This window comes from Gallus gallus, chromosome 4 (assembly GCF_016699485.2).
Source record: "Gallus gallus isolate bGalGal1 chromosome 4, bGalGal1.mat.broiler.GRCg7b, whole genome shotgun sequence".
Taxonomy (NCBI): domain Eukaryota; kingdom Metazoa; phylum Chordata; class Aves; order Galliformes; family Phasianidae; genus Gallus; species Gallus gallus.
The window spans coordinates 36461923-36481548 of NC_052535.1; the positions used below are offsets into that span (position 1 = coordinate 36461923).

At 38.9% G+C, this 19626-nt stretch overlaps 1 protein-coding gene and 1 long non-coding RNA gene across 15 annotated transcripts in view; one reads left to right on the top strand and one right to left on the bottom strand.

The window, feature by feature from the left end:
* GRID2 (glutamate ionotropic receptor delta type subunit 2) overlaps positions 1–19626 on the top strand; it is a 696754-nt gene that overhangs the window by 548021 nt on the left and 129107 nt on the right. For all 6 annotated transcript variants that reach the window (XR_212218.5, XM_015276600.4, XM_420483.8 and 3 more), the window contains 2 exons: positions 7513–7614; positions 17522–17719. Coding sequence is in view for 5 of the 6 variants with exons in the window: in XM_015276600.4 (XP_015132086.1) it covers positions 7513–7614; positions 17522–17719 (300 nt within the window). In the remaining variant the exon portion in view is untranslated. The remainder of the gene's footprint in view (positions 1–7512; positions 7615–17521; positions 17720–19626) is intronic.
* The window catches only part of LOC107051766, a 71127-nt gene that overhangs the window by 12395 nt on the left and 39106 nt on the right, over positions 1–19626 (bottom strand). For 5 of the 9 annotated variants that reach the window (XR_005859400.2, XR_005859406.2, XR_005859404.2 and 2 more), the window contains 4 exons: positions 19345–19433; positions 18862–19075; positions 18419–18581; positions 6432–12006 (listed from right to left, as the gene is read on the bottom strand). This is a non-coding gene — a long non-coding RNA (uncharacterized LOC107051766). Of the gene's footprint in view, positions 1–2515; positions 2747–6431; positions 12007–18418; positions 18582–18861; positions 19076–19313; positions 19434–19626 lie in introns of those variants that run through there. The other 4 variants (XR_005859402.2, XR_005859401.2, XR_005859403.2 and 1 more) reach the window with 3 other exon arrangements.

Here is a 19626-nt window from a genome sequence, read left to right on the forward strand (position 1 = left end):
TACACAGGTCTGTACTGCTGGGGTTATTTAGTTCCTGGGCTGGAGACTTTTTCCTTGCAGCTGGGAGAGCAATGAAACTGATGCACAATTCAGAACTGGCTGGGAGAGCAATGAAACTGATGCACAATTCAGAACTGACTCCCAGACCACAAATTCTGTAGTTACATTCAAAAGGAGTTTTTCATTGTCAGACAGAAAACTCCTAGGTGCTTCTCAGCATGCCTGCTCACCAAGCTGACTGCAGAGCAGAGCGGAGATATCCAAGTCACTCAGTGCCAGCAGCATTCTGTTATGGAAGCGAGGTGTTCAGATCTGGCCAATTTGCTCTGCTGTGAAGGATTCCCTTCTGTGGTTTATTGGACCGGGCTTATTCACAATCCTGCTCCATAAACCCACTTCTCTCTAAGTAAAATATTGTTGGGTTTGTCCTACGCTATTGCAATTTTGATTCATTTACAGAGCACTGCCCCCAGAATTTTTGAGTCCTGCAGCAGTACAAATACATTCCATTTTGTCATACCCTTGCTGAGAAATCAAATCCCCAAAAAGCATCTTAGTGAGCTGAAGGAAAAGCTGAGGGTCCACTGGATGTTCATATGCTCTCAGGAAATTGATGAGAAGCTGAAATGTGCTTTGCACGTCTTGCTGTTTACAGTAGAGAGGGAGATTTGTGCAGTTCAGTGAAAAATAGTATTTCTCATTGTTTGCTGCTGATCAGGTTTGATCAAAGGTTTTTCAATGATACCAAAGTCCTGTATGTCACAGTCTAATGTACTGAGTACTTTCCTCTTTGATTTCATAATGATGTAGGGATGCACCAGCATTGAATGCACAAACTTCAATTATAAATCTATTTACTTATTCTTTGTCTTATTTAGAACTTGCATGATTTAGATAAAATCTGTATAAACTTGAATTCCTTATAAACTTGTAAAATTCTTAATGAGAAAGAATTTATAATTTGCAATTAAAAATCAAACTCAGTGTGTTTAAACTGCCCACAGACCTGAACTTAGTTGGTATTTTCAATTTCCCTGGATTAATCCAGATATCAATGAGCAAACTTTCTGTGTATTATGACAGCAACATTAATGAATTTTGCTCTGGCAGCATGAAGACAGATGTTAGGGGAAGATTAATGTTTTCTCTTTATTTGGAGGAGGGAGGTTGTAGTAATGCCATTTTAAGTTACTTTGTATCACCTGATAAACTATAATGAGGTGGTAACATTATCTCCAGATTAAAAAAAAAAACCCTGAAAAACAACAACAACAAAAAACATGTTAAAGTAGATGTTAGATTTAACGACTAGTATCTTCAGTGAAGTTTCTTTATCCTTCCCACCTCATCCTGTGCACTGTGTTTTCTGGGCAATATAATGCCAAGTCAGGTTGTATGATAATGTCTGGGTGGTTACTGGCCTCGCTACAGTTGTTGACTGAAAATTCCAGCTGCCAGAAATTGGAATGTGCCAGCTATGGCATTCTTACCTCAATTTTCAGCAAATAGAGAGCAAAGCCCACCTCCTTATAAAGGTCATTTTACCATTCAAAAAATGTTTGAACATGCTAGTAGTTTGTAAGCATGTGCTTTCTCTGTAATATGGGCAGCGGTATAGGACTAAATGAAGAAATACTGATACTCTCCCTGTGAATGTGTGGTGACCCAGCAATCCCCAAGCACCACTGGGATTTCCAGGGGAGCTTTTACTGGGCAATCCATGGTCGATCCACCAAACAGCAAAGGGTTGATGTCTAGGTCAAAGAAGAGGCTCTTTTGAGTGTTTGACTTTCACTGAAGTACAGAAGCAGTGGGAAAGATATCACCATCTGATCCCTTAATATCCTTGTTTGGGTCTTTGGGGAAAAGGTGAAATAAGTATTTCAGGGAAAAGGAGTGATAAAAATTTGAAAGGTGAAAGCAAGAGAAGCAGGGCTATACTTTACTGTATTTAGTTAAGTCCTCTGTCCCTCATAACACAAGTGGAGGAGCAGGAGGTGAGGGGAAGTTTCCTGGGAGAGGGAACTACCTGAGAGAAAAGGAGATTCAAGGGCTAAAGAGAAAGAAGGGGCACAAAGTGATTGAAAGATAAGTCAAAGCAGGATGAAGTGAAATCAAGAAGAAGCTTAGGTCTCTTTACCAACCTGAGAGAAAATCTAGGTCCCTCTACCAATCTGAAAAGGTCAGAGGAAACACAGGAGAAGATCAAGGGAAAGAAAAGCAAAGAAGAAATAAAAATTGCAGGAGTAATTGCAATACAGGCAAGAGCAAGATAACCACAGGATAGGGAGCTACTGGGAGAGTACTGGATTCACACAGAGGACCTGAGAAGGAAAAAAGATGTTTTCCAAAAATAAAAGAGAATACAATTAGTAGTGGGAAATGATGGATTAAAACCACCAAATTTGAAATGAAAGGAAAAGTAGTAATAGAGCAAATAAGCTAGAGATGAAGGATGTAAAAAAGAGAGGGAGCTTTGCAATGACACCACTAGCTCAAGGAAATGGTTCATTACCTTTGAGATGTGGTGATTTACTATGCTTTCCAAAAATCGGACCATTAGAGTTCCTCTGGAAACTTGGCATAAGCTCTAAGCTGTGCCTCATGAGTGGAGTGCACGGTGTAAGAGCAGTTATGTAGTCAATGCTTTTTTCTCCCAATATTTGTCAGTGGTGTAAAACATTCAGTTATAACTTCTGGCACCAGTCTGGGTGGATGAAGCCTTGAGAAAATACTAAGTCAAAAGCTGGAAGGAAAACAAACAGCACATTACCAGCAGGTAGATTTCCATTAGCTTCTTCATTTCTATTCAAAAAGCTGAGGAATTTTGGGCAGGCTCCGAAGTGAAGTATTTTATTAACTGTATTATTTGATCATGTGCTTTGACTTTGAGAAAAGAAATCCATACTTAGGTCATTTGCACTTGTCTATGATAGGTTAATAAAACAAACTGAACACTTTGAGCTCTGCAGTTATGTTCCTTGAGGCTCTGAATTTAAAACTGAACGTGTGTGCTCACATTCTCCTAACATATCTTGAAAACAGTAGAGTGAGTCTAGAGGCGAGTCATTCCTTCTAGTCCAGAGACAAAGCAATAAAACATGTGGTAAAAAGTAATTATACAGCTTCTTTACAGAGAACTTAGGAATTACAAGTGCTGCTATATATTATACAATTTGTTGAACACAATATTTTCAATTGATTCTAACAACTTATTATTTGCTAACTATTACCTAAGGTCTAGTGAAGTTCAACACAGTCTTCCAACTAACTAGGTTTATTAGGAAATGGTTGTGCAGTGCAAAACCGGTCCTTGTTTTTTATCAGTCCCAGGATTACCAGAACATTGATTAGCCCACGGCCATCAGACATTTTACAGATGTGGTTGACCAGACATTGGGTGCTTGCTGAGGAACTAAACTAGCTAGGAATTTGCAGAGGTAAAAGAGTGTCTCCCTCAACTTTTTGTTGCTGACAGTATCCGAACAACAACCAAAATGTGTATTTCATGGCTTTTTGTCTGTGATTTGGTCTCTGATTTCACAGTTACTCAGATATATTAAATCCCAACTGAGACAAGAGTTGTAGTGGAAATGCTAAGTCAGGGCCTGAAGCAGTGATTGAGCACCTGGTGGGAAGGCAGCGCCAACCCAGGGGAGCTCAGGTGCATGCAGTGTACCTGAGTGACTATCAGGGGTGGATCCTGGCTCCACCCCTTTCCAGACCTCATTTAGGGGCTGGCAGTGGAAGAGTGAGCATCACTTGCTGGAGATCCCTGCCTATCTGAGGCCTTCTAAGGGTAAGCAGTTTTTCTTCCTTTGTTTCTGTAGCTATGGCTGCTATGTTTGGGCTTGTCCTCATTTGCTGCAGCCTAAGATTGTGCCATCCTGCTATTGTTGCTGTAATTTCTATCATGTTATAGCATTACAAGAGTCATCAGGTATATTCTATGCAAAACTATCTTCATATTCTCCTATGTGAATTTTGCTTAAAGCAATGTCCTAGCAAGCTTTGTAAATGCTGAATCCACCCATCACACAATGACAACAAAAACATTTCTTTGTGTTTTTTTTTTTCCTGTTGTGTATCCTCTTTTTGAGTCATCCCAGAACACCAGGGATTTAGAATCTCCCAGTTGAATGTTCTTTTGTGAGATGTTCAAAAGGTTCTCTTCTATTTGTTTGAATTTACTGTATTTTGGAATGGAGCTGGGTGTTCTTAAAAAATATATATTTCTTCTACTGGAGTCTTAGCTTAGAAAATATTAGTTCCTACAGCAGGTTGGACCTAGGTGGAAACTGAGAAGGGCATTTCTGAAGAGCATACCGGTACTGCAGGCAAGGAGGGTGGCGTTTGCACAGGCAACTCTCTCTGATGTTAGCCTTTAATGGAGCAGCTTATTAAAAATGCTCTGTGGAGACTATTGCCTCTGCAGATGTTTTCTCAGACTCCTTGTAGTAAATCTAACGTCTTGTGAGCTTTTTGTTTCTTTTTAAGGAGGCCAAGGAAATCAAGGGAAAAGGAGCGATACTAGTCTTGGCGTCCTAATCGATTCCGGTTACCCATGTAATGATGTTTTATTTCCTTTGCAGCTTCTCTGGGGTGTTTTCTACTCTGTTGTAGTGTTGCTGCATACATGCAGTCTGAGTTCAGAGGTGATTGCATTGCAGTGTTGGATTTACTGGTTCATCTATATTTTCTATGTTAGTTTAACTAATAGAATTCCATAAGATCTCAAGCAATGATAATCAGTGTGTACAAGTAATGCATTTGTACCCATATGCTGATTTCAACTAATGTGTGTGTCTGTTCTCAACTGTGATCACGCCAGCCTGCCAAGTTTTTCTTAATTGACAAAGTTTAAAGCTGTATGTCACACTGCCAAAAAAGGTGAAAGCTCAAAGATGCGCATGAGAGTTCGCTGATTTCATACGGAATATTTGAGTTGTGTGTTTGAATGTAGAAGCTGGGGAAAAAATCTGCCCCTGAGCTCTGTCTCAGAGACATTATAGATTGTAGTGTTCCGAGTTCTGTATAAATCTGTGTCTGGAAATTGGAAATATATGTAATATTGATTTTTAGCTATTCTGATTAACATTGATTACAAATTGCGGGCCTTCAATATGCATAGTTCATACTGGCAAAGATTTCCAAAAACGAAGGAGGTCAAATTTTTGTCTCTGCCAATGAAAAAGCAGAGGCAAACCCTCACTAATGGTTATGGTAGCAGGGATAACAAGCTGGGAAGTTGGATGAGGTTGAAAACTGGAAAGCAAACAAAGCAGCACATTGTCAGCTTTTCCATCTTCATTTTATATCAGAATGTAGCGGAGTAAACACTGTCATTAAAGAAGTAGGAATTTCATCTGAAGTGCAAAGCAGTATAAATAGCTAAATTCACGTGGTACAAAGAAGACAGGTACTGTGCTCAATAGCTGTCCGTATTCTTCTACACAGATCAACCTGAATTAATGTGAGTTTCTGTTAGTGCCAAATCTAGTCTCTCACTTCAATTCTCAGAGACAGGAAAAAAAGGAGGACACAAACATAGGAGCAGATATTTTGCAGAAACAGCAAAGAGAGAGGTGAAGCTATAGAGGAAGCCTCATGCCACCTGCCCCCCCTCCCCCCCCCCCACAATCTTCCTTGCTGTTTCAGCAAAAGTTCACATTTGCTTTAGCTGCAATGACATGCTCAACTTGTCGTCAATAAATGTTGATTCATTTTTGCTTAATAACAGTAAGCAGCTCCCACTCAAAATCAATTTCAACTTTACTGGCAAGGCGCTGCACATTCGTCTCCATCATGACTATGCTGCATAAAGGAACAAGTGAACTGGAAATTAGATGAACAATAATTGAAAATAAAATGTGTCGTCTTCAAGGAAAATTAGTGTTCTGCTAAATTTGTAGCAATCAGTTACATTGTGGTTTTTTACTTGGGGGGGAAAAAAAAAAAAAGTACAAAGGTCCATGCTTAAAACTTCATGGTATCATAGAATGGCCTGGGTTGAAAAGGACCACAATGATCATCAAGTTTCAACTCCCCTGCTATGTGCAGGGTCACCAACTGCTAGACCAGGCTGCCCAGAGCCACACCCAGCCTGGCCTTGAATGCCTCCAGGGATGGGGCATCCATGTGTAAATATGTGCACATTGATGTATGTAATTTAAAATGGGCTCTAACCTCAAAAGGATACAAAGGTTCTTCAGAATTTTCATGGTGTTTTTAAATCTGGTAAAAGTAGTACATGGTAATTAGACTTTCAACACATTTGGATATGCTAATTTGAACGAAGTTCTAATTAGTCCCTTCATGTGACTGAGAATGACAATTTCTGAAATAATTTCATGTACTTGTATTCTGAACTTAAAGTTGTTTTCAATATTCCTAATACAAAAAAAAAAAAAAAGAGAGAGAGAGACTGTTGATTGCTTTGCTTGTATGGCAGTGATTTATTCCATGCAGTGTAAGGTGTATATGCATATAGTACATTCACTGTGCACCATTACTGGTAACACACTATTGCAGTTAAGACTTTAATCTGAAACTGTTGGACACCTCTGGCAGTGGAGGAATGAGGATATGGAATGTCAGCAATCCCTCAGTACTACTGTTAATAGCTAGGAATGCTGTGGAGGAGGTACTGAGGAAGCAGAACTGGCTCCAACGTCTGCTGAAGTCAGTTATTCTTCTGTTGTTTTTTGAAAATAATCATCTACCTTATTTATAAATTATATAATTATATTAATCATACTACCAGAATGTAGTAAAGTCTTGTGTTCAGACAGAATAAATTACAGTTCATTATCTACTAAATTCAGATTAAAAGGATGTTAGTGTTAGAGATATCCCCAAGCAAAAGCTTCCGTCCATAGAAACCCAACAAATAAATAGCACTGGGGCAAAACATCTCATAGCTGCATTCCTTCCTCTCCACTCTCTGTTGCGGTCCTTTCTCAGCACTCTAGTGTGCTTATGTGTCTTTTTCTTAGTTGTCTCTAAATGGAATCTTTTATCTTGGCTAAAAAGTGCTGCTGTTTCATTACCAATGAGTAATATAAGTTTTAATTAAATCTAGTTAATTTCTTTTGTTAGAGTTCCACTAGGAACGATGGGCTGGAGCAGACAGCATGTTGAAGTTATGGTTGCTATTATTTTTCCAATTAGTGTATCAGTGGAAGTCAGGTGGAAGTATTTTTACAGCCTTACCACATTTCAAATATTTTCTATTAATACAGAAGCCCTTCCCAAGCTCTTCAAAAGCAATATGTATTCCTCCAAATACTGGATGCTGTCATCCATTATGCTCTAGTATTTAAAGGCACAAACTGATATCCCTAATTGCTTCACTGGGAATTTAGAGATAAATCCACGCGCAAACCCTTATCCGACTTTACATCCCATTGATTCTAGAAGGTACTCTGTGTATTTCCTATGTTCCTGCTTGAAGGTGCCTAAGAGGAATGAGTTTATGGGCAACACAGAAACAACCTCTGCTTTCTCTTTCAGCTCGGCTGCTGGAATCCAATCACTGGTCTGAATGGGTCCCTAACAGACAGGAAGCTGGAGAATAACATGCGAGGAGTGGTTCTGCGAGTGGTGACTGTGTTGGTAAGCAGAGATCTTCATCATTTTGCACTACCAGGAATATATCTTTCTTGCCTTGTCTTTTTATCAGAGAGTAATTTTTGTCAAGAACAAGCACCTAATTTCTGCTTGTCAGTACCAGAGCTAGGGAGTGATTTCCACCCAAGTGTTTTAAAAAATAATTTAAACAAAATCAGTAAACATCAATTCAGCGTGTGAACCAAATTCATTATAACCCATTATTCTTCTTCAGGCACATTCTAAAGTAGATAATGCAACCTTATGAGCTGATAAAGTAATGTCAAATGCTCTGTTAGCTAAAGTTACCTAACCCATGTGTATCTACTTGTAGCCTTACTGTTGCTATGCCATACTGACTACAGTCTGACACAAACTGTTGCACTGCTTCTAAGTTAACAATAAAGATAAAAGGCAGTTGCACAAAGTTCAGTGTGCATCACATACCAGTTCAGGCTCCTCTCCTCATGTGACGTGATCACATTTCTGCTTTGGTTTTGTTGGTAGTTTTCATTAGCTGTGCTTTAAAACACTATTACTCTGGATTCTACTGTGTTAAAATCCACTAAGTTATCGTTTTTGAAACTGACTCATCTTTTATGTAGAGCATGCAATTAAGGCAGTATAGGAGGAAGATGAGAATGACTCATGCTGGTTTCATAACAGAAATAGTTGTTTTAAACTGTGAAGCTTTACGTGGTCACAACTACTATCTAGACAAAAATCATCTGTGAATGATGCTACAAACTGAGGTTCACTGAGTTTTATTCAGTAAGGATGAGAGGCAAGGAGTTTGTTAATTGCGTACCAATTATTTCTAGACCCCTCCAATCTTTGGATGCCCACAGGTGTTACTGCCACGCCAGTGGGTGGCAGAGTGCTCACCCTGCAGCAGTTTCTCTTACTGCTCTTACAATGCGTAAGTGTGTAAATCTTGTTTTGATTTGAGACTTAAGATGCACCCGTCATTAGCATATCATTACTTCATGCATAAATGTTGCTTTAGGATAAATGTATAGCCTTTACGTGTTACTAGTTTTAGCTCGGTTCCCATCTTTATCCACACAGCTTATCACAATGGAGCAATTACATTACTTTTACTGGAATGGAATTAATAAATTGGTATAGTATTCGGTATTGAGTGAAGTCCTAGTCGAGGGGACATGATGCTGAGGAAATGAATCAAAATCGTACAAGCAATGTATTCATAGTTGTTTTTTTCTGTTTTGGAAATTAGACTTGTAGTCCTTCTATTTCTTGTTATTCCGTTGGATCTTAGAAAAATCTGTTCACCGAAGACACCAATGGGAATTTCATTAATACCCATTTATTTTAGAGCAATTATCACAGGAAAATTGCTTTTAAGTCAATTTATCTTAAGAAATAGAATACATCTTTCAAATCATAGTTGAATCAAAAGTTAGTTTCTTTGAAATCAGTGGAACTAAGAGGGTTGCTCCAAAAGTAATGCCTCCTATTTCATTACATTGATCCACAGTGTGAGATGTGGATGTTGCTGGTATGGAGCAGAGATTGAACCTTCTCACCAATGTTCCCTTATATGTTGGTGCTGAGTGACAGATGGCAGCAGAGGGGCAGTCTGACAAAATAGCATGTGACATAGAAGTGTGTATGAAGCAAAGATGTGTCAACAGATAGCTCCCTGCTGAAAAAATAGCACCCACTGACATTCTTTGATGCTTGCTGAACATTTATGGACAGTGGATTTGAGCACAGTGAGGCAGTGAGTGGTGCATTTCAGCAATGGCGACAGCAACAGTGGGTCTCTGCTGGTGCAGATTTTCCTGAGTGGAGCACGCGGGCTCTTGTTATTGCTGGTGAAAATGCATAGCTAATGGTGGTGACTGTGTTGAAAAATAGTAGTTTTTGTAGCTGGGAATTTGCTCTATCAAATAGTGCTATTGTGGTCTTTGTTGTGGCTTTCGTGGACATAAATAGGATGTGTTATTTTTGGAGCAACATACATATTTGATATAAATCAAAGCCCTAGTAATAGATGAAAGTGCAGTTTTCTTCCAGGTTCACAACTGCCCTGAAGGACTAAAGTGGAGTTTTTTTATTTAATATGAAATAAAAAAATGTGTATGTTTTCCCTTTGATCTGAGTAGAAGAGGGATTTTGCCCACCGACTTTATTTTAGCAGTGAGTTTGTTTTCATCCTTCCTTCCTTTTCCATCTTTTCTGAGTTCCTCAGCTGAGTCGATATACTTCTGTTAAAAGTAAAGGATTTATTAATGAATTCTCACATTTCCATAAGCAGGAATAAGGAACAGTTCTATGTGCTTTATTCTGAGGAGAACTGTAACACTGCCTGCGTATATGCAGTTCTATGTTTTGTTACGTTTGACTTAGGGTAGCACCTTTCTACACTTGTAGAATAGGTTTATTTTGTCTGATTATCATTTTCCTTTGTCTTGGACTGGCTCCCCATGTGCAACCCAAGTTTGAACTTTGTTTGACAAGCTACTTCTAAGCTACTTCAAGCGACTTGCTGTTGAATTTTGGAAAAGTATTCTGAGATTCAGAAATGGAGTTCAGTTGAAAGGTCAGAATTATAACTCCTCCCAGTTAGAAAGTGTCTTGAATGAACAATTATCCAAGTACAAATTTAGCTGAATATCCATTTTGGAGATTTCAGTTTATCCTCCTCATTTTCAGTTTTATCGAAAGGCAGCTAGAATACAACAGAAATCTCAGAACATCATTTTAGTCACTGTAGCAGTTAATGAAATATTCATATGAATGTTAAGCCATTGGCAATAAATGAGATTTGGCCTGCCTGACAATGAATGGGCCAGCAGGTATTCACAAAATTACATTTCCAAAACAAGCTCCAGTTGTCTGAAAGGGCACAAGTTTTAAAGAATTAACATTTTTCTGAAAAGTAGAGAGGTATAGTGCCTTTCCTGAGAGCGCATGAGGCGTAGCTTTCTAGAGGTGTGAAATATTATATTTGAGACTTTTTTTTTAAATGGAAAGTATGGCACCAAACAGTGGTATGCATCTTCATATCCAGATTAACCTGAAACGCAGACAGGAGAAGGGAAAGAATAATGGCAAGCGACGCTTTGTCATATCTCTGCATGTACGGTCTCTTGCTTGCTACTACTTGCATTGCTCACAGAGAGCTAGATGGGCTAGAGGCAGGTTGGTGACCCTTGGCTCCAGGCGGGCACTGTGGGAAACGAGAGGGCTGGTAAAAGTGTAGACAAGCATAGGAAAATTAAATAATAAAAATGCATCAGCAACACTTGGGAAAATGTTCTCATAGGTGGAATAGGTTAATTTTCAAACATTTGCATTAAGTGCGTGACTGTTTGTTAAAGAGATTAAGTAAGAAACCAACTGGGAAGTGAACAGTATCTTCATGGACGTGAGCTGGCAGGAGACTTGCATCTTTAGACCCTTTTGTCTACTGAACTTCCCGCTTGGACAGAGAGAAGTGAGATATAAGGCTAAGTCCTAGTTCTAAAAGCTGAGGCTGTCTTTGGATATTGACCTCCAACTCCGCTTTTAACAAAGTGACAAAAGTTCTTTAAAGGAAGTCAGAGTAGCTTTCAGAATAGTAAGAAAAAAAGAAAGGCATGAAAGAGATGAAATAAGACAGTGTATGCATAATCAGAGGAACTAAAAGTAAGAAGCAATGAAGGATTAAAAAATGGTGGGGCAAATGCATCACTGAATGACTGAAGATCAACTGCAGCAAAGATTATGTGTGAGTTACCTCAGAAAATACATATTTATTTTACAGTAGAGTATAGTCAGAATAATCTCACAGATAATGCCATTTATACCATTTTTCTCTCTTTTTTTGTTATCAGTTTATGTACGCATTTTTTGTGTGTCCCTCTCATAGATGAATGCTGTGCGCTTCTATGAATCTTCTTCATTCTGTTAGGCTGCATTAATTTTTTTTCTTAAGCGAACTAAGGCATGCATTCTACTAAATTATATGTGTATCAACTTTATCAGTGTATTGGAGGACTGTACATTGTAGTGAATGTTAAGAAATATTACTTGACCATCTTCATCAGCAGTAGTATTTACGTTTTAAGCAAAGATATTTTACTTTTCTGTTTGCAAGGGATAAATCCTTCTTTGGACATTTATGCCTGTGAGTTTGAATGGCAGAAAAGTAGTACGTAATGTAGCTCCTGTAGAGGTTTTTTTTTAATCTCTAGGTGCCGTAACTCAGTAATATGTTTGATATGTACCTTATGTGCTATAATGCAAATATTTCAAAATGATCTCCAGTTTTAGATTATGACATTGCTAGTTGTATTAAAAAAAAATGCTTAACTTTCTAGGCAGCAACACTTCCCCGTGCCTTGTGATTTCTCTTCCTTTTTGTTACCCATATCCACCTGTAGAAGGAAGCTGGAAAAAATGGTTCTCTTATAGACAAAGACATGATGAACAACATTAAGTGAAACAGTAGTTAATAATAGCAACAGTGGTAGATGTGTTCATTTAATCGGTAAATGAATGAAAGCAGCAGGAGTGATGACGCATGATATAATTAGGCATGTTATTTACTATTTTTTTCATAGTGACTCTAGTTTTTTTACTTGAAAGCAATCATTCTGTATTTACTGATGAGACTGGCTTTCTCCCTTGGAAATATCAGTTGTTATTGGTATGTCTTTGCACAGGGTAGATTTCCAATTTGTGAAGCTAAGGTCAGACTTCAGCTCAGCATTTACTGAAACTGAAATTTTGACCCTTTTTTGTTGTTTTGTTTGGTTTTAGTTGTTACTTACTATTACAAGTCTTAGTAATAGTGTGCTTCTTTCTATTCTAAGGAAGATTAAGTGAAAAAGGTCTTTGGAAGTGAGCTGACCATATCTGTTGGGATTTTTTTTTCCTTCAAAAAGTTATTATATTTTAATAAATTGAATTAATTGCTCTTTAGTTGCTTAAGTTTCCTTAATATTTTTAAGAATAAGCAAACTCAGTAGTTAGAGCAAATGTTTCCCATTGTAAACCAAGCATAGCTCTCAGAGCAACTACTGCATTTCCTACCATCAAAAGTAACACTACTCCTCTCTGCGAGCAGCATGTCTTCTCTACGTGGCAAATCAGTGTATGTAATGTATTTGGGTGCTGAATCAGAACACTGGGTGTTTTAATAGGATTGCAGTGAAAGCAGAGCCACTAATGCAACAAGGCAGAGAAAAGTATTGGATTTGTGCATTACTTTCCTACACACAGAGATAGCAGAAAATAAGATTCCTAAATTGCCTCCTGCCCTCGGACATCTGCCCTGCCCATCTCTTTTCTGAGGCTTGGCAGATCTATTGAGAGTTTCTTTACCACAGAGAAACTGGGAACAGGAGCTGTTTCAGCCACTCCCTTTTAATCAATTGGTGTTGATAACTGAGCACTGTGATTAGCATACAAACAATCATCAGGGTGGTCTGTTTTGATTAGGTATCCTGTGCTTTGCCGGAGATTTAGAATTGGTGTAGACCAGTCCCAAAAATTAGATTTTCCCATCTCCAGTCTTTTACAGGTAGTTTTTTGAAAATGACTTGATCACTCTGTGAATTTTTCATTATCGTTATACGTGGCAGTGTACTACAGTGGGGTTTTGTGAAAATATTCATAAATACGACTAATAATAATTATACGACTAATATAACAACAGAAACTAGTACCCCTTGATGAAAGCAGAACTTGTCCATTCCTTTTCCTCCTACCATGCCTGTGCAAGATCCAAATTGAACCTGGTATCTGACTGGGCAAAGGTAATGTTTAATAGCTGGTTTGTGTTTCTTAGAGCTACCTAACTTACATTATAACAGGTAGGTCATAAACGGTGCAGTTATTCATGCTGCATGTGCCTACTGCTTTCTATCTATATTGCAAACTTTTATTTCACAGACTGCTGGAGAACCCAGCTCCTTTTATTCTTTAATACTTGAAATTCATTTTTATGAGTTAGTAGGTGCTGTACACTAGATGAGGCTTGTATCAAGGAAATAAAATGCTTTGGGGCCTGGCTGGGATGACAGTTTGACAGCAAGGTAGGAACAATGTGCAATGTGGTAGGGCCAGCCTAAGTTATCTGTATGTCCTGGACTACCTCTCAAGGCTCTTTGGCACTTAGCTACTTTTTCACTGACCCTTACCCATTTGTTCCACTGGGTATGCTTGTGTTCCGGGGCAATTCTCATAGCTCACAGAATGCCAGGGAATTTGGCTTTTAAGCAGAAAGAGGTTCTTGCGGTGACTATAATTATCTGGGCATTCTACGCAAGACAGAAAAAGGGGTGAACTGTATGACAGTGTGATGTCATGAACCATTACAGGTATGTATTGTAGACAGAAGCTCTCATGTAGCTGCCAAGAGAAGTATGATGTAGCTTCCAGCCAGTTAATACACCTATAGTACACTTCTGCTAATTCATGTACCTGAGCTAGTTGCATTAACACTAGCATTGTGCTGTTTGGACTTACTCTAAGACACTCTGATTGATTCTAGCCTCAATCTATATTCCTGTCATATAACTGTTATGGTTCAGAAAGAGCTATTAGGTGCATTAAGTTATTTTGAATTAAAATCAATACACAGCTTGGCTGCATCCTGACAGGGCATTGCTATAGATGGCTTTGAAAGAAACCTTAGTCCTCTTGTGAAGCAATAGAAGATACTGGAGGGAGGGTGAGGTGGCTAACACTTTAAAATTTGTCTTGTCCCAATAGTGATAGAAATCCAGAATCCACAGTATGAAAGTGGGGGGGGGGGGTGGGGGGGGGTGGGGGGAAACAAACACATTTAATGTGTTGTTTATTCATTAGATTGAATGAACTCGTGTCTCATCAGAGATCATAATAAAACTGTCATTAAAAGAAGTGATGCTAAGTCTGTGGGTAAAGACAGGGGCAAGCGAAGGCCAAATTTAATTGGCCTTTCTCCAACATCGAGCTTTTAGGTAGGATGCAAACTAGTTCTCAGTTGGAGACAAAGGGACTTTTCTGTTAGTACAACTGATTTTCTAGGGTTTTTTTTTTTTTTGAAAAGCAGAGGATCCAAGAACAGTGATTTATTTCCAATATTGTGACAAAGCCCATTGGCAAAATGGGATACTGAATGAAAATAATACTTTCATTACATGAGGTTTGAAACCTTCATCTTTGTTTTAATGTTATTAGGGGGTGGAGATTGTATTATGTCTTTCAGCAACTTTTATAACCATTGCTAGTGGGAGAATTTCTGTAATGAGAGAATTAAATGTTTCAATTAAATTTTGGTCATTGTTTCTAATGTGAAGTAATGTACATTGCTGTTCAATTAAAAATAACAAGCTGCTGTGGTGTTCCTAGCCAAATACAATCCCCAAAACAGCGGTCAGTAAAGCTGTTGAAGGAATTAAGTATTTGGGGCTGCTTATTTCAGTCAAATCTTTTGGGGAAAGAAATGCCAAATAGCAAGTAATTAAAAGTGGAGGGTTATTCTTTTATGAGTTGAGAAAAAGTAATTTTGAAGAGTAAGAAGACCGGAGAAAAGCATCCTGTGTTTCAAAATATTTTAGTTAGTTATAGTTTCTAAGTCAAAGTCAGTATTGGTATTGCTTATTGGAAGTTCTAACTAAATGCTCTGCTTGATTATCCAGTAGCCACTGGAAAGGGATTGAGAGATCCAATAATTAGACTGAATTTCACTTTTGGGAGCAGTTTCTTAGCATCTGTTGGTAACAGAAGTTCTTGAGTCTCACAGCACATATTCACTTCACGTGACTACAGAACTGTGCTTGGGCTATGTCAGTCATTTAATGTTCATTGCTCCTAGAGTCAGTGCTGAGAACAGATGGACAGTCTCACTCACAACTAGCTTCATTTCTTGCTTTGTTTTTTCTCCCCTCTCTCTTCAGACTTTTGCTAGAGAAGAAGGGAAGAAGTAATGAAAATTGAATTCCATTTAATGAATAGAGACTGTCAAAATTAAAGTACTACATCAGAGTGTGTTCAGAAACTTCCTGAGTAGACACAGAGGTCATTTTCATATGCTTTATGAGTTCCAACAACCCGTATAACAACCTAATTTTGAAACAGTCTTCCAAACATAAGTAGAAGCACATAAGGCCATCCATCTGAGGTTTGAGTCGAGCATAGTAAATCCCACCAGAGATCAGTTTCTCTGATCTGAATAGACAGTTGATTTTTATTCACTAACTTAATAATTTCTGTATAGCTTGCCAGCTAGGAAGTTCTTCTTGCCCTCATAAGGGGAAAAAGAGGTTTCAGATGAGTAGGAGACTTGATGAAACTCCCCAACAGTTTATTTTGCTTTAGCTTTTTTATTTTTGAAGTATGTACTGGCTTTTTTTTATCATCAGAAACAGCATCAGACTTCTATAAATGAGTATAACAGAGCACAGTATCATGGCTCAGCCCACAAGAAGGGAGCTAGTTCTTATATTATTCCAGTCATAACACATTTTATGCTCTTACACTAACTCAGGAGATGTAGCTTCTTTCTTTAAAAATTTTATAGCCCTAATGAATTAATGGACAAAAGAGTTTTTGAGTGCTTGAAACTTGATGTCATTTTACCTTTGCCCATGCCTCCCTTTTATGTCACCTTTTTTTTTTTTTTTTTTTTTTGCTTTGCCTGGAGACCAAAGACAGCACGCTGCCACTAAAGTCCAGTTGTTCACTGGTTTCAGCAGCAGCATTCACCATGTGTGGCAAATCACATGACTGTTAATTCAGGCATTTAAGTACAACCCTTTCTTACTCCAAGTACCTCTCTCCTGCCCCTCTTCACTGATAGTTGTGGCACACTAAGAAAGTAAGAATATTGTTAGAAGTGACAAAATCACCTGTTGAGATTTGGCTAGAGCTCAGGCCACAAGCATTAGGGAAAATATAAAACCTTTCCTCAAGTATGCTCGTGAGTAAGAAAAAGGGAAAGAAAGAAAAAGGGGAAAGAATGCAAGGGAATTGTCACAGAGAAAATGGAAAAAAAAAAACCCATAAGCATGACCTACCTACTACTGCAAGTATGTGTTTTATTCTTGAGAGATATTAAGGGTAATAGAACAATAAGAGTAAGAAAGAAGAGTAAGGAGCTGTGAAAGGGAAGAAAGGGGATTAGAACTTAGCCATAACCATCTCTTTCTGGCAAAAGTATCACAAAGATTACTTTTTTAATAATAGAGAAATGATTGATCTTAGAATGAAAACAGAATTGTATTCCTTGGTAATCTGATAATCTAATCCATTTTCTCCTTATCAAGTTGAACCTTTTTTTTTTTTTTTTTTATCTTTTTGATGAGTATTCACCTGTTAGCCTTAAAGAAACTCAAGTCTCCTGCCTGATTGTCCCTGAGCTAAACAAATGGTTGCCTGGAGTTAAAAAGCAGGAAGTCATTCAGTTTATATTAACATATGCGACATAGTAGAAGGACAAGAGAAACACTGGAGAGAGAATGTCTGTTGCTACAGCTTGGCACGCTTTGCTCTGTTTTTATTCCTTATAGCATGAATTAATAGTCACATTTGTCAGATACAGTGTTTACCCAGTTGGTGGGAAGCAGCAGTATGGCAGAATCCTTCATATTTATGGACTGACATATGAGCGTACGTCTGTCACGCTGAGCATAAGTGCAGACAGAAGGCATTGCTGAAAAGCATCTATGTTATAATGTCACAAGAGATTTACTTAAAAGAAAATTTCATAAGTGTTTCTTACCAAGCATTTTAGGTAGTTCTATTGAAGTAAAAGACCTAAAATATTATTTTGCAAGATGCCAGAGGTACCCCTGATACTCTTTTAGTGGAAAATGTTGTATATAGTTTAAATACTTACTTTCTCCTTTAAGAAAGAAAGGCATCACAGTGATGCCTTGCTTCACTAACAGAGTCACTCCATTTGTTTTCTCTTTAGGAAGAGCCCTTTGTCATGGTGTCTGAGAATGTTCTGGGAAAACCAAAGAAGTATCAGGGCTTCTCAATAGATGTCCTGGAAGCTTTGGCCAATTACCTTGGCTTTAAGTATGAAATTTATGTTGCACCAGATCACAAGTATGGGAGTCCTCAGGATGACGGGTCATGGAACGGACTGATAGGAGAACTAGTATTTAAGGTAAGGTTGTTAATACGTTGTTTAATAATGTCATTTAAATCTAAGTAATACATGTTCTATTATGTTTTCATCAGCTGGTAACCTTAATTACTGAATCCTTGGTTACATTTGCTCATTATTTGTGATAACAGCATCTGATAACACCCAGTACATCAGACAATAAAGAAAAGCCTACCCATGTGGTAGCAGGCAGTATTTTTTTTCCTCTAAGTATAGCAGTATGAAATCTGACTTCAGCCAAGTAATGGGGTGCACAGCTCCCTAATTCATGTGACAAGACCCAACACGAATGAGTGGAAGTAGTTGTTGTAAAGGAAGTTCACATTTCTAATTAATATTTATGTATCACTAATTGCACTTAAAAAACCATTGAATACAAATGCAAAACATTTTTGCAACACACATTACATAGATATATGATTCAAAAATAGTATGTTTTCAATCCTGTAAATAATTACAAGTTTGAGGTCAAGCTCTAGCCATCATTCCACGCCCTCAAACTTTCTCAGATGCACTCCAGCAGAGGATAACTAGTGGGACTACGAGAGACTGCTAAACTCTGCTGGAGCCAGCCCAGAAACATCCTTTCTCCATGCGCCTTCTCCAAACTCATGTGGGGCATCAACATCCTGCAAGTCAGGCATCTCTGACATGGAAAGGCAGACCCCACCCCATACTATTGTATGGCAGCCTCCTTACCTGGAGCACTCATAAGCAGCTGCTCCGAGAGATCACACAGCTTCATCTGGACTTGTGATGAAACCTGCATCCTTCACAGTCAAGATCCAGCACTAAATCTCCCAAACAGATGGATAAAGACAGGACTGGTTGCCTTCCTCTAGAACACAAACTGCACCTAAACCTGGAGTAAAAAAAACAAGCAAACAAACAAAAAAAAACCCAACAACAAATCATCCTTGAGCACCATGACTCCAGAAACAAATACTGCACCACAAGAGGAAACAGCACCACTACACTGAACTCCAGCAAGAAAGAACTGTCAGAGCCCCACATTCTACCACTCACTGAAATAAACCACCACCATCCTCCAAGAAAACAGCAGGCCCACACAGTCAGCTCTAGCCATAAACTCCATCCCAATGGCAACACATACAGACTGAGGACACAAAAACAGAACTCACTTCAGTCTGCAGAGCTACCACCAGCACCAGGATCCTCACTCCAGACTGGACCACCAGGAAGGAAAGCTCTGCTAACCACGTCTATGGGGCCACCAGGGTGGGAGCCCCTGCACCAACATACAAAGGTGCAGGCAGCCCCAGCATCCAGCACTCTGTAATCCCATTTCTGCCAACTGGCCACATGTTTAGGTAGATCCTTGCTACAGCCCTCATCCTGCAAGGGGAAACAATGAAAATTAGAAAGATAACATTAATTACACACATTACTATAATCTTAGTTGACCTTTGTATTGCTTCTTACCCCCAGAGGCAGCACTTGGGAGGCATTTACCCCTACTACTACAAGCAGGAGGAGCTGCAGCACCCCCTGAACCCCCACTCAGGGGCTGGGGACACAGTACACAGAGCAAGCCCAAAGAAAAAATGGATGCAAGCAGCCCCCTAGCACTCACCATTAGTGTACTCCAAGCTCAGGGTACTCACATTCCTGGACCCACAGTCCCACTGCTGCCAGAACTGCTTGCACATTTCTGTTCATCCTTGCTGAAAGAGGCCCCACCACAGTCCTCAACCTGCAACAGAAGTCAAGAGACAAAACCACATACACATCAAGCTTCCCAAGCAGCTGCCCTGAGCCAGCCCCATCTAATAAAAGCAGTGGGATCCCAGCAGTACCTGCATGCTGGCTCCCCCAAAAGCAAGGGGGCTCCCAGCAGTGGGGCCACACCAGCCCCTCCACCACAAAAAAAAAAAAAAAGAAAAAGA